General features: G+C 40.9%; 1 protein-coding gene across 1 annotated transcript in view; it reads right to left on the reverse strand.

Moving 5' to 3' along the window:
- The window catches only part of MAP3K15 (mitogen-activated protein kinase kinase kinase 15), a 66,476-nt gene that overhangs the window by 5,201 nt on the left and 43,724 nt on the right, over window positions 1-17,551 (reverse strand). Inside the window, 14 exon segments of the mRNA XM_088532726.1 lie at window positions 431-608; window positions 2,919-3,102; window positions 5,947-6,104; window positions 6,883-6,988; window positions 7,597-7,727; window positions 8,586-8,713; window positions 9,333-9,466; window positions 10,145-10,232; window positions 11,094-11,189; window positions 13,392-13,441; window positions 14,686-14,793; window positions 15,192-15,342; window positions 15,976-16,135; window positions 17,126-17,238. Coding sequence (XP_088388852.1) covers window positions 431-608; window positions 2,919-3,102; window positions 5,947-6,104; window positions 6,883-6,988; window positions 7,597-7,727; window positions 8,586-8,713; window positions 9,333-9,466; window positions 10,145-10,232; window positions 11,094-11,189; window positions 13,392-13,441; window positions 14,686-14,793; window positions 15,192-15,342; window positions 15,976-16,135; window positions 17,126-17,238 — 1,785 coding nt within the window.

A 17,551-nucleotide genomic window follows, 5' to 3' on the forward strand; every position in this document is an offset into this window, starting at 1 on the left:
AAAACTATTTATTTTCTGGCCTCATATTGTAACACATCAGCTTGGAAGTGTTTTGAGCCCCTGGCACAGCAGAACGAGGTTTCTGCTGCTCCTTTCCCAAGTTGTTTCATGAGTGCTTGGAAAGGAGGAACTCTTACGCTGACTCCTGAGTCAATATCCATTCAGTCAATAGGAAAACTGCCATTTATTCACTGGAAAGAAGTACATAAATACATGGAAAGCATCAGAAGAGAGGGAATCACTATTGATTAGTTACACAAATCACCTGGTACCTCATTGGTGCAATGCACTTGCACTTGCTGCTTAACACACCTGCTTACTTACTCATTACACACAACACAGTTGCACAACAACTGCTTTCTGATAAAAAGTAACATGAATTAAATACACATAAGCATCACTAGGCTTAGGCCTAAACCAAACACTTTACCTTAATAAATGGGAAATGGGATGCTTTGTCTGCATCTCCGAAATAGATCTCTTTGGCCTTTCGAAAAACATGTCATGCTGTACGTCGGAGTCTGGCGAAACGGAGCCGTGCTCACTGCTGCTGCTGCCAGCCTGCTCCCCGGGCACGGGCAGCGGGAGAGAGGCGCTGCGATTGTAATCTGTGAACAAGAGGCAGAAAACGTTTAACAGAACCAGGCAGGAAAGGGCGGTGCTCTTAAAATTACAGCCCGTGATTGTCCTTGGTGATGTAAAGGTCTCATTTGGCTGAGGCAGATGTAGCCTCACTGATATAATGTGAAAGCAGAAGTCAAAATCCTTAAATACATAAACATTAAAAGCTTTGAATTAGCTAACTGCTGTACCCAAAGACAGCAAAGCAGATGGAGATAATAATATGAGAATGACATTTTGTTACCAAACATTTCTCTCTCCCACATAGGCTTCTTGGTGCTGGTCTCCTGCAGCCACACACCTGGCCATGCAGCTGTTTCAAGAAGCCTTTCTCAATGCAGCAGGTTACCCCTAGCTCTTCCACCACAGTTTCTCCCCTAAGCAGAGCGAGGTCGGCCTCCTGCCTCCTCCCTCTCGCCTTGGCCAGGCTGGGCCCATGACCTCCGCTCACTCCTTCTCTGACCTCCCAGTGTCTGCCTTGCTGCACGTCCCCTCGCCCTCAGGAAGGGGCCCTCTTTTGGGACCAGCCTGAAGGAAGTCTCTTGTTGCACACAGGTATCTCTGATGCTCAAAGCTTCCTGCAATTCTGATTGCCTAGTTGCAGTTGTGTGATAGGAAAGACAAGGAGGAAGGATTTCTATCACATATCCATGAGGCTGAAATATCACTGAGGTGTTTGATGTTTGTCAGCAGAAATTGCTCAGAGAAGCCAGGAGGCAGGGGAGGAAGAGTGCAGAAGTTGTTCAGAAAGCTCTGCCATACCCCACGGTACACGACTGATGGTCAAACAGCTGAGGTTAAACAGTCGCTGAGATGAAAAACCTATGCCACCTTGCCAGAACCAGCTCAAGGTGCCTCAGCACAGAAAATTGAAAGTTCCTGCCCCAAGAGTAAGGGCTGCAATTTGATCTGGGCTGCTTTGATTAGCAGAGGGAAGAATAATACAGACGGGATGGAAAGATGGGGGCAAAGCTGAGGACACTGCAGCAAGGGAAACAGCAGAGTGAATGGCAGCTGAGACTGTGCCAAATGCTGCGCTCCATGGTGCGGCTCCCCCACAGCAGAGAGAAGACCCTGTTGCTCCCAGGGCAGCTAACATGGCAGGCTACATCCTTCCCAGCACTGCCCAGCTGCTCCAGAAGCAAATCCCTGGCCAAAGAGGCCGCAGGAGAGGCATGAGCTGCGCGTTACTGCAGCGCCTGCGCTGGCCCTGGGCAGCCAGGCAGCTGCAGGGGCTGCAGCCAATCTCTGCACCCACTGCCCCTGCGCACGAGGGCAGATGCCAACTTCCCCCTTCCCCAAATCAAATCTTATCAGCTAAAGGTTAGAGTCTCTGCTGTGTTTTTCCCCCTTACAATTCCACTTCCTCCGCTTTTTTTTACCTCCCAAATTCCCTGCTGAGGGGGAAAAATACCCAGAAAGGGAAACATAATGGGGTTTGCTCTGACAATATGTGCATGCTTGTGTAGGCGAGGGAAAGAAGACATAAGATCAGGGCTGTGCTTGTTTTCAAATGGGAACCTCCTTCAAATACTGATGGTTTCTTTGGCTGGTCAAGACTAAGGTTTGCTTACCTTACCACAGAGAAAGCAGCTGACTTCCAATGGGAGCAGATATTCAGTTTGTTGAAGGAAGAGGAAGAAGAGAGAGGGAGAGGACTCTATGGGGATGAAACACAACAACCCTTCGCCCCAAACACCTACTTCAGCACCTAAATGCCAAATTTCCAAGATAGGTAACAGGTTTAAAGACGCTCCCCCACGCACACCACAGAGAGTCATGTAAACTGAATACAGAACAAATCCAAGTATGCATGACCAAAAAAGTGTGTGCATGTGAGAGAGAAAGAACAGTGTATCTCAAGATACCTGACCCCAGGTTGCCACAGCATAAAGGGAAACTCATTTGCAGATGCCAAAGACCTGCCCTCTAAAACTCTAATCTCTATGGTATCTATAACGGTTAACCTAAAACACAGATTTTCTTTAGGAAGTCTTGACTGAATGTCATTTTTTCTAGTTTTAATTTACTTTAAGTGAGGCACTTATTTTGGGGAGATGAAAGTAGGGTTGGGAGGCTTCAGCGAGTAAAGCACAAAATAAGTGAGACACCTTTTTATGCGAATTGTTAAGTTTAAATATGAGTAATTACAAATCACAGGCACTTTCAACAGTTGGGCTCCTGCTGATTTCTTGGCACATCTAACATCCTTACTAACAGAAATTGTTTAATGATTCCAATATTTTATGTAACACTTAATGATGATGTTGACTTGTATTTGGCTGATAATTTCTTACCTGAAGGCTTGAATGCAATTCTGTTCTTCTTGCCCTTGTTTACTTGCTTCAGGAAGGAGTCTCTGAGCAAACTGGAGGCTGTGACACGTTTACTAGGATCAGGTTCAAAACAGAGCAAAATAAAGGCCCTTGCTTCAGCAGACAGTGATTCTGGAATTTCAGGATGAATCTTAAACATCCCAACCTGCAAGTTAAATAGAAACACAAACCATAGGAACTTAAGGAAAAATTTCTTAACAGTGAGGGTGACAGAGCACTGGAACAGGCTGCCCAGAGAGGTTGTGGAGTCTCCTTCTCTGGAGATCTTCAAAACCCGCTTGGATGCCACCCTGTGCCACGTGCTTTAGGTGTCCCTGCGTGTGCAGGGGGGTTGGACTAGATGATTCTAGAGGTCCCTTCCAACCCTAAGCATTCTATGATTCTATGATTCTATGATTTTAATGCGACTCAACCAAATGCAAAAAGACCGTGTGCCAAAGCTTTTTTGCTATAACTGTCACGCCTGCACTGACTGCATCCGCAAAGAGCAAAGCCATGATCCAGGCACTCGCATGCAGCAGCAAAGTGACAGCGAGGCCTATGACCCTACTCTGCTTCATTGCAGACAGACCACAAATACCGATGCAGTGCAGCACAAATGCAACACATCGAAGTATCTGACCTTCTACCTTCCCATAGCCTCAGGGCCTGGACGTTACCTGTATCAAGTGCATCAAACGCTGCTTCTCCTGCCAGCCACAGATCCCTCCCGCTATTGCACACTCTTCCCACTTCCCCATCCAATGCAGTCTCTGTGTCCAAGGAGCAGGCACAGCTCTCTCTAGGTCTGGCTGCCTCCCTGCCCGGGGCCTGCACCTGCTCCGCTCCTGCTGCTGCCAAATTCCTGCGCATGACAGCTCAGAGTGACCTTGCCAGACGCGCTCAGGCCACATGCCTTTCACCGCCTTTCACTGTTATTTAACTGGAAATTACACAGTATCCAAAGGGTTAACAAGACACTCCCTCCCCAGCACATGCGCACACACCTTAAGCCAGCAAAGATTTCTCCAGGTTGCTCCCCAGCGATTTCACCACCTCCTTCAGTGCCATCTTATTCATCAGCGCAAAGCTGGCACAAATGCTATGAAGTACGAGCTATGCAATGGGTGCACTGCGTGGCATGTGTCTGCCAAAATTACCCCTGTAGGCTCAGCATCTTTATGTAAACGCATGTTTAAGTAAAACAGACTCTGGAGAACAAGCAGCAAGGCCTCCAAAAGACAGTGGCCATAAGGGAGATGGATAGCTGAGCAGTCAAATAAGTGCCGGCAGCCCGCTAAAGCAGAGAGCCATTTAAATGGTCTCGTTGAACAACTGCATTAACCCTCCGTGGCTCCATTCTGCACTTACAATAGTGTTTAGCTTTTTGAGATGGGTGAAGCCTACTCCAACGCAGGCTGAAGCTTTCATCACTTCTGGGGCTGGACGATGGGACACTTCACCGAGGCAGCCCAGGTAGACTCACTTCAGAGCCCAGACTGAGAGAGTCAGCTCTGCTGGGCTCCGGCAGCCCCTGTTGACCTTCCCTGGCCTGCAGCCCTCTCCTGTTCATGCGCTCCAGGCACAGGTTCCTGCAGCCCATTTCAGCTGGGGCAGTGTTGCCAGCTCATGGCACGGTGGGGCTATACGTTTAAGCAGATAAACAAAACCCAAGACTGTCCAAGCCAAGCCTGGAAACTTTGAAGGCCTTTCTCCAAATGTCATGTTAAACTCCATGGCTCAACAGGAATAACTTTCATAGCAAGCATCTTGAAATTCTGCGGCAATGCTTATCTCCATTGACTCTCATTTCTTCCTACTCCTTTCACACCGGACTAGATACACACATATGTTCAGAGATGAAATACCAGACAACATACAGTCAGCCAAAAATTATTTCCAATTCTAGATTTTTTTTCCCTCTTCTCTTCTCTACTTGGTCCAACTCTTCAGTCATTTGCAATTTCCTACACGGCCAAACTCAGTTTTCCCTTCTCCTCACCTGCCCTGTGCACACCACAGCATGCATGTCTGGAGGTGCAGACCCTTAGAAGCTCAATATCCCAAGTTTTTCAGACCCCTGTTCTTTCTACCTGGCTGCTCAGTTTGCCTACATCATCCTAAGCTGCAAACATGGCTACTAATTTGCTTGCTTCTACTACAGAGTGAAAGCATTGCACAGCGAGGTTTATGGTGCCCAGCAAAAGGCAGTTCCAAGCAGTTCTCGGCAGAATCGAGAAAACAAAAGCAAATGCTTGACTGTAGCATAACACCACAGACTGCAGGGAAAAAAATGCAAAAACTCTGCCACACCCTTGAAAAAAGAAGGGCAAGAAAAGCATTAAAAAACCCCAACAATTCTAAGGGTTCGGGAAGCTCTGGGGCCAGAAGATGCTTATGGACAGGCCCTAGGGACATGCATGATCCTGCCTACATTTACCTCCTCAGCCTTTGCAAGGCTCAGACACTCACAACTGAACCAGGACTTCCTGAAAGCTCACTAAAATGTACTGGAAAATGAAACCATACATCCTTCACTGAACAGTTCAGCCACGTGCCAGGGCACATACAACACGACAAGACATCTGCTGACAGAACCGCATCTGGCGTTTGCAGCGACGTGGAAAGACTCCCTCTTCCCACAGCTCCATCAGGAGTGCTTCAGTGAACCAAATCATGCTCCCTCATGCAGCTTCCTTTGAGGAAGTGTCACCAGCCAACAGCATCCAGGCACCATGTTACGCTGGCAGAATTATTAAATCAAACCCTCAAACAATCCCTTTCTTTGCTGTTGAGCTGCGGTAGGTGGGAGAACTCAGTCTAAGCTGAGTTTCCAGAGCAAAATGAATTAGTACCACCTTAGAGCAGAGAAGGATCATTCAGTCAGCTTCAAAAACACAGGTCAGATTGGTTTTGTGAAAAACGACTCACGTAAGAAAAGGTAATGACCCATTAAATTAAAATATTAAATTAGCATTTCAAAATTAAAATGCAGAGAGGTTATGCTTACTTTAAACATTGCTGCTTGAGGCTCTCCTAGTTCATGAAATGGAGGTTTGCCTGTTGCCATTTCAATGATGGTACAACCTAATGACCAGATGTCAGCAGGTGCACCATACCCACGTGGTCCTTTATCAATGATTTCTGGAGCCATGTACTGCAAGGTTCCTAGCCGTGACAAAAAACAGTAGTCATATTTATATTTTTTATCGTCATTAAAGAGAAGTAACACACCTCTAAGCAACTCTTTTTTTTCCAGATACAACCTGCATAAACAATAATTTCATTTCCAATATTAGCACTAAAACTATCCAGAAAGTTTTGATAGCTGTTCTATAAACTATCCCTTTTTGCTCTAATAAGAAGTTGCAAATTGCAGAAAATATATTCACCACATAACCCAAAAGCTTTCCCTGAGTTTAATTATACTAAACATAACAATTACGCAGATAAGAGGTGATTAAAACAGCATAATGATGTTTTTTCTTCACAAGAATATATTTTTTTGCAAGTTTACCCCTACGATGAGAACATGGTGCTATATAGAATCAATCAAAGCAGACTGAGGAGATCAAAAAGAGAGGAAAAAAGCCTGGTTAGAAAGATGGTTGAGCTGGAGAAAGGACCTTGATGAATAAAACAGGCTGTGCTAAACAGCACTTCCATCTTCATTTTAAAGCTATTATCACATTAAAGAAGATTAAAATGAAATATATATATGTAGATAATAAATATAAATAAGCAAAATGAAAGTAAATAAGAAAGATAGCAAGTCTGTGTTTACAGTGACGATACTCCTGTCCACGTTTCCCTGAAAAGAAGAACACCTAATCTCATTTCGCTCACAAACCCAATAAGCCTCCTGGCTCTAACTCTGAATCTATCATCAATCCAGTCTGGGATGCTAGGAAGAATCTATATTAATAAAACCAGTACAAACTCTTACCTGTAAATGTTTCAGTGCAGGGATTGATTCCCGCCAGCCACTTGGAAGTACCAAAATCAGATATCTTTACCACACCACTATAGGTGTTCACCAAAACATTATCCCCCTGTGGGTTGTATATGAGAGAGAGAGAGAGAGAGAGAGAGAGAGAAGGAGAGAGAGAAAGAAGGAGAGAGAGAGAGAAGGAGAGAGAGAGAGGGAGAGAGAGAGAGAAGGAGAGAGAGAGAGAAGGAGAGAGAGAGATGGAGAGAGGGAGAGAAAAAGAGAGAGAGAAAGAGGAGAGAGAGGAGAGAGAAAGGAGAGAGAGAGAGGAGAGAGAGAGAAAGAGTGAGAGAGAAAGAGAGAGAGGAGAGAGAGGAGAGAGGAAAGAGGAGAGAGAGAAGTGAGAAAGAGGAGTGAGAGAAGGAGAGAGAGAGAAGAGGGGAGAGAGAGAGAAGAGAGGAGAGAGAGAGAGAAAGAGAGAGAAAGAGAGAGAGAGAGAAAGAGAAGACAGATGAATACAAAGATTCCAATCTTCAATCTCAATATTCCTTCAAGTTATCTTTATAATTTACCTTTCCACAAAGGAATTTTCCAGGAGCAGAAGATAAAGGGACTGTTTTATTCTTGTCTTACTTTTAAGCTTCCTTGAAATCTTACTGCAAGTTCTATTTGAGGTTAAAGTAACAAACAAAATCAAAGAGAAACCATATCAGACAGTGGAGGAAAATTTACCTTTATATCTCTGTGTACAATCTGGTTCTCATGAAGATACTTAAGCCCTTCTAGAATCTGCTTGATGTAAAATTTTATAGTGGGTTCTTTCATTGGGCCCCACTTAGACCTTAGGAGAGCTGAGAGGCTGCCTGTATTGGTTAAGAAGAGACTGTGTCAAAATAGCAAAATCCCAAGACTGATGTGAAACTTTTAAGGCTGGAGTAATGTTTTGCTCAATATCCCGGTACGCAAGAGAAATGCAGTACCTGCAATTAGGCATTTTTTTCCTAGATCTGTCAGAGCAATTGCTGCTCCTGCCTGGTTCTGTCTTCCTTGCCAGCTCAGTTTCCACCTCCATTATGTGCATATGTGTTATGTGACCGGACTGGATGCATCTCCCTCACTTCAGTCTAATGACTGCCAGTACTGGGACTGGCTACCACTTGGCTCTTAATGAAATACAGGTCACAGTAGGTAACACTGTATTATGTTATATACTATAATAATCTGTGAATCATGGGTGAAGGACAGCAGATTTGGAACAGCTGATAAGGAACAGGCTGCCCAGAGAGGTTGTGGAGTCTCCTTCTCTGGAGATCTTCCAAACCCGCTTGGACGCAGTCCTGTGCCACGTGCTCTAGCTGGCCCTGGGTGTGCAGGGGGGTTGGACTAGATGACCTCTACAGGTCCCTTCCAACCTTAAGCATTCTATGATTTCCTCTGTCAAGAGACCAAAACAGACCCGTAAATGTGGAATGAATTTCTGGAAACATCTAGTGATAGAGGATAGAATGGTCCTGAAAGAAATCAAGTCATGGATCACTGGATTGGGAGACAGGTCATCCACACTCCCACTATTTATAACAAATCAAATTGGTTTTAATAACAATATTTTAAATGTCCCAGATAAATTTAGCTACGGATTGAATGTTTGTGTCTGGATCTTTGGTAGAAAACCTGAATCTTGTTTTACCCTTTAAGATACTAAAGCACAGAATGGTACAAACCTCCTGGCACCTGCTCCATAAAAATCTTAATGTATCCATCTTCTGAAACAGATCCAAGATATTGGACAATGTTCCGATGCTTTAAATATTTATGCAGTGCTATCTCTTCATGAAGAGGTTGAGAATATCTATTAAAAAAAAGTAAATTGAGGAGTAGCTGATGATGCAAAAAAAGTCCTAGATTATGCTGAAATGCTAGTTTACAAACAGAACGGATTTTGTTCCAGTTCTCAGCAAATATTTTGTCCGTGACTTTCACAATGCAGCATGACTAGCTACCTACTCAGAAAAGCTACAGAGGTAGAGCCAAGAGGAACCCAGAGGGATAAACGTGCCCTCAAAGAAAGTATTTATACGTATATCTTTTCTGCATCATTGTGTAATACTGTCTTTGCCGTGGGAACTCTTTATCTCTTGCTTCACAACCCAGCACCCCCAAAAAGTAAAAATAAGATACAACTGCAACTTGCACTTGAAAATATTTCTTGTCCTAGAACATTATGAAATATTTTATACATACATATATGTATAAACTCATTTTCAAGCAATAAAAAAGTCCTTATTCTCAAAAAGGTACTGTTGAATACTAGGAGGAAATAATACTTGATTATTTTCTTAATTTTATATAATACATGATTGCAGTATTAAAAAAATAGCCAAAGGAAAATACTTTTTAAAAAGAACAAAATTTTCAGTAAAGTGCACTTTCATTAGCAATGTAAATTTAACAATAAACTAGGTCCTTACCTGCTGTCCCTCTCAGGTATTTCTTTGATGGCTATTCGGACCTGATTGCTAAGGTCTCTTCCGGCATAAACTATCCCATAGGTGCCTTTTCCTAGAACTACCCTGTCACCATTTTCATCATAGTCATATTCATACTGCGGACAGAAAAGATAAACAAAGTAGTACACAAATTGTTAGCGCTCACCTTTCAGATTACAAAAAGCTTTAATAGTTCTATCAGTTACTTACTAGGCTGCATGCCAACCTGGTATATTATACAGCTTCCAAAATGTCCATTGTTATTTGCTTTACAAACAATCTTTCCTAAGCAACTTCCAAATACATCTGTCTAAACAAGGATCACAGCATTAAAACAAATTCAGCAAAACAGTGCTGGTGAAAGAAGACCTTCAGACATCACCTCTAACAATTTCTGACAGAACTTTCATAATAAGTAAAAATACGGAGCATAATGTAGTTTCATAGCGTCAGAGATGACCAGGTGTGCACAAATCTCCCTTCATGCCATCCTAGGTTTAAAAAAAAAAGAGACAATGTGGGAAAACTCCAGGTTATCCTCTGTGGCTTCATAGGAATTGCCTGTGCAAAATGAAAACTTCTACAATTAGCAATTACAAGTAGCGATTCTGCTATTGAAATATCCATGCGTCACTGAAATTCCCTCTTTCTTCACCTCAGAAATTATCCTAAATTTCAGGCCACTAGATGGAGGGTACTAAAGAAAACCTGTCTATTCAGGATACTGATATGAAAAAGGCAAGGAAATTAGAAAATAAGTTTTGGAGCTTTTAGATCTTTTATCCTTGACATACCTCCAGAGTGTCACCATCCATTTCTCCTTCTAGTTCCAAAGTATTGCCAACTGCATCAGACAAAATTTCTTTAACCAAACCACAGAATCTAAAAAATATCAAATATAGCAGGATCAAAGAAAAATATCCTTTCAGGAAGAGATTAAACAGATTTTTCACACAGTGGGCTTTCAAACACATGGACTAACATGTTTAGACATAGGTCTCATTTATTATTTGCTGTCTTTGTGATTATCCCATTTCATATAATGAAGAACATCAAACACACATTGAAAAGCATATGTAATATATGCATAATAAATATTGCAAGAAAATTAAATATACAGTCTATCCCTAAATATTAAATATATTAATAAGCCAGTCCTACTTTAACTTTGGAACATTTATACGTTACATACCAACTCCCTAAAATAATCTGGTCTATAAAGATTTAGTTCTGAGATTTAGTTCGAAATTCAGTTAGCATGCTTACTGTTTAGGGAAAAATGTTAATCTACAGAGATTATTCAAATACCTGTTATGTGGTATTGTGTATCTGTGAAATAATATGAGCTATAATTTGCATTATATCTAGATTAAAGCCAATTGAAAAAGTACATGAGGGAATATAAAACAATATAGTACCTTTCATGACACAGTCAAGACAGACAGAAAAGAGGGTAATAATAGTTCTAAGCTGGAATAAGCTATCTTAACCAAAGCCTTTTTCTTTAGATCTAATGGCTTGTAATGTAGACAGATCGGAACTAAAGAGCAATTTAAGTGTAATGGGACAATGGGACAACCACTGAATTTAGCTCACTGTTTCTAAATCAGGAAAAGGAAGAAGAAAACAAGATAATCAATACTTCATTTTTCAACCAAAATAACCAGCTTTTAAACTTTACTAAACCAGACATACTTAGGGCAAAGTTCTCTCATTTAATACCCACAAATATACTGAACTTACCTGCTACACTGGTTTTCTGTAGAAAAGTAGATTTGAAAGTCATCGGAGTTGTCATGCACATAAAGAAAACAACACCTTTCATCAAACTTGGATATGCTGTAAAAGTTGAATCGAGAAAAGTTACTTTGGATTTAACTATGAGAAGAATGGAGCAGGAAGGATGTTTTTCTATTTCTGTTACAAACACTGAGCAATCATCATTAATATTTCATACTAAAAATATTTCAAAATATTGCGCACTAATGCAATTTGAAGAGTATGACAAAGTTGTGACACAAAACAAACATGTAACTCCATTAAGTATTAAAAAAAATTCCTCTTTGAACTTTGCAATTCCCACCAGTGATTAAGAATCAAAGCAAATGAATTATGTATCTCGCTTTAATTAAGTTATCTTTCTAAGCTGCAATTAATTTCTGTGCCATGTGTTGACTGAAGGTAATTAATTTGCGTTTTAGAAATGGTTTGCCGTGTTATTCAGGTCTGTGGTGCTGCTGAGCATAACAACTTTGCATCCATTTCATATTACACTGGACTAATAAATTACCTTCATTTAAATGAAAACATGCTTTTAGAAAGAAATAGTGAAGGTATGAGACAACCTATGTCCAAATCACAGAATCACAGAAGGTTGAAGTTGGAAGGGACTCCTAGAGACCATCTAGTCTAACCTCCCTGCTCCAGCAGGGTCACCTAGAACACGTGGCACAGGTCACATCCAAGTGGGTTTGGAAGATCTCCAGAGAAGGAGACTCCACAGCCTCTCTGGGTAGCCTGTTCCAGTAAAGAAGTTCTTCCTCACATGGAGATGGAACTTCCTCTATTTTAATTTGTACCCATTACCCCTTGTTATGTCACTGGCCACCACTGAGTGTGGCTCCATGCTCCTTACATTCACCCCTCAGGTACTTATACTGATTAGATCCCCTCTCAGTCTTCTCTAGGCTAAACAGGCCCAGCTCGCTTAGTCTTTCCTCATATGATAGATGCTCCAGTTCCTTAATCATCTTCGTTGCCCTATGCTGGACCCTACTTAGAAGCTCCACATCCCTCCTGTACTGGGGAGCCCAGAACTGCCCACAATACTCCAGGTGCGGCCAGAGCTGAGGAGAGGGGCAGGATCCCCTCTCTCGACCTGCTGGCAACGCTCCTCCTGATGCAGGCCAGAATTCCACTGGTCTTCTTGGCCACAAGGGCACATTGCTGCCTCATGGTTAACCTGTTGTCAACCAGGACTCCCAAGTCCCTCTCTGCGGAGCTGCTTTCTAGCAGGTCAACCCCTAATCTGTACTGGTGTCTGGGGTTATTCCTCCCCAGGTGCAAGACCCTGCATTTGTCCTTGTTGAACCTCAGGAGGTTCCTCTCTGCCCAACTCACCAATCTGTCTAGGTCTCTATGAATAGCAGCACAGCCCTTGGCAGTGGCGTTACACACAGAGCTGCCAATAGTCATTTAATGTCCTAGGGAGGCCTAGGACAGTGATGTGATTCCCAGAGTCAGGGAGATGGGAAATGCTCAGCTGCATTCCCTTCACTTTCAGTTCCCCTAGTTTGCAGCATCTCTGTCCCTTGCTTTCCTGGCAGTAAGTGGCCTACTCCAGGATGTATAAGTAAGCTCCTAAAGTCTTGTATTTTGCAAGTGATTATAGCAAATATAATTCTTTTCTACTAATTGAGTTCGACAGAGCAATTCTGTTATTTACAGGTAATATTCTGATCTTCCTTTGTACTAATATTTGGAAATCTATTTTTTTTGGTCATTAGCGTTATTGTCAATCTAGATGTAACAAAATGCAACTACTTTAATTATTTAAAAGTTAATCCTTGAGATGCTTTCCTGGCCATCTCCTTCCAGACGAAGGATTCAGCACAATACATGTCAGTGCCTCATTTAGCAGTCCTCTAGTGAACCAAATTCTAGCTAAAAGATTTTTAAATAGAAAAGACAATCACAGACAATCACTTCAATTTAGTTATCTGAATTCTAGCTGTCAGTGCAATGGGCAATGCAATAGGATCTCATTAACTGAGAAGTTTAATGAATATGAAAAAAATGCAGGTACACAATTGAACACAGAGCGATTTAGAAGGGCATGAACACACACACATTTTTAGGTGAGTTCCCATTAGAAATACACAGCTCTGATCATGCATGGTAAACTTTGTGATGTGTTTCAAACCAACCTGAACAGAAGAAGCTTTACACCAAGCCAGGCAAAGCAGAGGCTTAAGGCAGAATCCAGATTTCCCACTTAAGACAATCATAAAATCACACTTACATGTTTTCAGAGATACTGACCTTATTCCCCTAATGGAGGAAGCGGTAAAATTCCATTCGTGAATCTGCTTCTGTAAAGAACAAAGTTGTGTATCAGTCAAGATGTGTATCGTGAATTACTAGTGAAAAGAAAATCAAAGCATAATAAACAAAAACTTTCCTTCTAAGTCAAGCTTTTTGTTTTTTAATTTCAAATAAGCTTGATGGGTAGGTAGATGTATAGGCTGTATTTCCTCATGTAAAATTCAATTTGAAGAATGAAGTTTGAAGTACAGTTTACTAAACATTGTGTTTTGACTCTGTAAATACAACTTTTTATATTAAACATGGCACAGACTCTAAGTTTCAATATTCTCTAAGCTGCTCAGGCTCAAAGGGAATGGAAACTTCCCACTGCTTCCTGAGAGACATTTAGCCAATTGCTCAGGTCAAGTGAGGTGCACTGCAGGAAGGACAGCCTGTGTCTAAAAACCTAGCCCTTCATAAATCCCCAGCTACTAGCTGGGCCTTATTTAACACAGCTAGCTATGCCCTAATACCAAGGCAAAATTGACATTACATTCACTAGAAGCAATGAAACAGCAGAGTATACCTGAAAAGAGATTTACAGGTCCTGGTAATTATGTGGTCTCCTCTTGTTTTGATTAACATGCCTTTTTTTCTACAATTCACCTTTCTACAGTTTTAGACTATCTTCCACCTATGTCTTTCTGACATTAGGGAGTGTTGGCCAAATACATCCTGGGTTTCGACTCCTTCAATATGAAACTGCAATTATTCCTCATTTTAAATGATTATACAGTCCATAATAATGCATACTCCTTTACTAATCCCCTACACATTATCCAACAATCCAAGACACCAAAAGATCTTATCTCTTGGCTTATTTTCTTTTTTTGTCACAGACCTGCACTTTTTTCTTCTAGCTCTACTTTTATAATTCTGGAAGCTTTTACAGTTCCTGTAATGTTAAATCCAATATTGGTCTCTACTTTCTATACAGTTCTAAGCTTAATAAATCCCACACAATTCTAATGAGAAATACTAGGATCAGGGCAAGCAGCCCAAGCACTTCTAAGAAGCATGGTCAAGCTTGAAATTAGAGGATAAGAACATCCAAGTTCTAACCTTAGATTCCTCTTTTATTTTCTCTGTAAAAATTCTATTCTCAATAAGTACATAAAAGAGACTTCACTTCACAGAAATGTAACAAGCTTTAAAGAATTGTAAAGCTTCCAAATTTATACGTGAGAAAGATTTTGAGCACAATGAATCAAGCTCAGAATACATGAGATGCATCTGCCAGTAATTTTACCATTTCAGTGGGAGAGACATGCCACAAAGACAGAGATCTCTCGTCTGCTTCATTGTTTATTGATACATATGCAGGCTGGTAGACTTTAGTTGGCTCAATCACTAAAACCTGAGAAGAGAACACTTTACATTAGTAAAACAAGAGCTTTCACAAAAGAGTATCTCAGGAAAAATACAACACACTGGTATAGATAATAAGTAACCCCTGTGTATAATCTGGGGAGTGGTTGAAAGTCAGAGCAAGGCAGGAAGAAGTTGTTTTCCTATGTGCAGAACTGTATAATCATGATTTGTTACAGTAGACTTGCAAAGATTTTTTAGGATGTTCTCAGGATGGCGGGTTAAATGTTTGAAAAAGTGAAGATTAGCAGAAAACAGGTTTTTAGTTAATGCAATGAAACAACAGGCAGCTAAGCATATAATTGCTGTGTTTAGAGTCTTCCAATTCCTGTTATATCCTGTCCAGAAACATAAGACATACAGAACTTGTTTAGCATAACATCTTACTGGAAATCTCAGTCCGTTGGTTGTTTCTTTCGATGCCTCAAAAATTATATCTAGCCAGAATGTCAATCTTTCTTGTCTAGGAGAATGTTCTATGTTGAGTTTCTTGAAATGTTGAACTAACATCACATTCTGAACTAAAGATTTCAAGTACCTAGAATGTATTGAATTAGTGAGTTAGCAGAGAACAAAGAATTTGACCAGATACTAAAAGCACTTTACTTATATATCCAACAAGTAACTGCAAATGTAATCAACAGCAAAATTACAAAGCTACGATAAATGAAAATGATTATGTTGGTTTTTTTTTTTACAGATTTCTAGAAATAACAGAAAATTTAGTGAAAAATCCTAAGTATGAAAACCTTAAGTCATAAGCTCACATAGGCATTCATGAACAGCACCTTATTAGAAAACAGTATAGTTACATGAGTAGTTACATGATTTGGAAAAAAGAAAAAAAAAGTCAGTCACAAACTAGGCAGAATGGGTAGCAGCTATCTAGACTCTGAAAAGAATTCTGTTTCACAAGGAATCATCACTGATTTCCAAATTGTTTCCTACAAGGCTTGTGCTTCAATGGAATACAAACCCAGCAATGAAGGGTAACTTAATTTCTCGCCAACACCTCTTCCTCTTTTGTTATGAAAATATAGAATTAGACTATAAAGTTAAGAGTTACAAAAATCTGAAATGTAAAGATCCAGTTAAGTCACAAAGTGTTTACATGATTGCTTTGTGTATTTCCCAGGGCTGGATACTGAAGGTACTGCCTGTACCAACATACCATACTGGAGGTTTCAGCTTAAAAAGTTTCTCTGCTGCTTGTACTGCTTTACCAACGTCATTAGCCAGCATGCTCACACTGAAGAACTGCCCCACATCCCAGTAACTGTTCATTTTTTCTAGGCTTCCTTTTCTTCCCAGTAAGCTGTTTAAACGTACACCTGTAAAAGGTGAAAAAACATATTTTTTCTATCAGTAAGAACATATTCATACCAAATTCATACTAAGACTAGTAAGATTTGATTTAGCATTAGTGCTTAAACAAAAAAGAAAAAAATAGCAAGTAACATCCCCAAAACATTTCAGACAGCCAGAACTCCTATCACACATGATGCTGAAAAAGCTCTTGTGCTATCTGCCTCCTGATTTTCAGTATAAGCTGTCCATCCCTGTATCCTCAAGATCGGCATCTGCTGCAAAAGATCACCAGTTAGAGGCTTATGAAAAGCCACACTAGAATAAGGACACCGGAGTGGTTAAAAGTCTCCTTTGCTTTCTTCACCTTTGAGGTACAGTGTGTGTTTCAGACAGGATTTGATTCCAAATATAGTTATTGTAGTCATCAATTATAATTTTTCTCAAAAGAACTGAATATTTGTTTCTACCATACCATTTATTTATAGACCTATGTGTAGAGTGGCAAATTTTAGTTAGCGCTTATTTGAATGACATCTGAATCTAGGTAGGCTACTAACCATCCTGGTAGAGCCTTCCATGTGATTTTCCTGGAGGGAATCTTTCAGTTCAGGGACAACAGAAACCCCATGGAGTCTTTCCTGGCCTCACTGAGGAAAGTCGGGCCATGCCTTTGCCCCCTGTTGATTATGCAATGGGATAATCTCAGTAGTGCTGGAGAGGCAGTTAACAGGTGGAGCTTTCTTATTCTCTTGTTTCCTTCCCATCCTCTGGGGTCCTTTAGGTGGGCCTACTTGCTAGAAAGATATCCCAAGGCAAGAATGAACAAATGTTCCTTCAAAATCCCTCTGGGGGATGGGTTTTAGTCTGCCACTTGTGATCCAACATAAAAAGTCTGGACTGCCTTTATATCCACATAGTCCATCTTTATAAATATATATATTATTTCCCCCCTCCTTTTGCTTTCATTGGAAAGGCAGGCAGGAGCTTGTCTGCAATGCAGTGTGGATACTCACCTATTTTTCTCAGTTCCATTGAGCTTTCAAATTGTTGCCCTGCGACAAGCAGCAGAACCGCAAGGTTGATTCCAGAGTACAGAGTTGACTGGAGTTCAAATCCTTTGCGATACCTGTGGCGAGGAGTCACCTAAGTTAATGAGCTAAATGTCTCACATTGTAATAGAACTAAATACTACAAAGTTTTAGTAGGTGTTTTAAACTCTCAGTTTGCCGCAAGGATAGTATAACTAGTTCGTACCAATGGGACTCTTGGAGTAGTTTTTATGACTACACAAAGGTACATTTGTGAATATGTGTTAGGCGAGTACCTCCTCCAATAAACTGCATCATTCTATATTCATAACAAAGTCTATAAAAGCAAGGAAAACTTAAATATATAGAAAAATAAGTGCTTTCCAAAGTTCTGGTTCCCAGTATACCAGT

Source organism: Tinamus guttatus, unplaced genomic scaffold (assembly GCF_059628265.1).
Source record: "Tinamus guttatus ecotype Peru unplaced genomic scaffold, ASM5962826v1 Tinamus_guttatus_pri_ptg000470l, whole genome shotgun sequence".
NCBI classification, from domain to species: Eukaryota; Metazoa; Chordata; class Aves; order Tinamiformes; family Tinamidae; genus Tinamus; species Tinamus guttatus.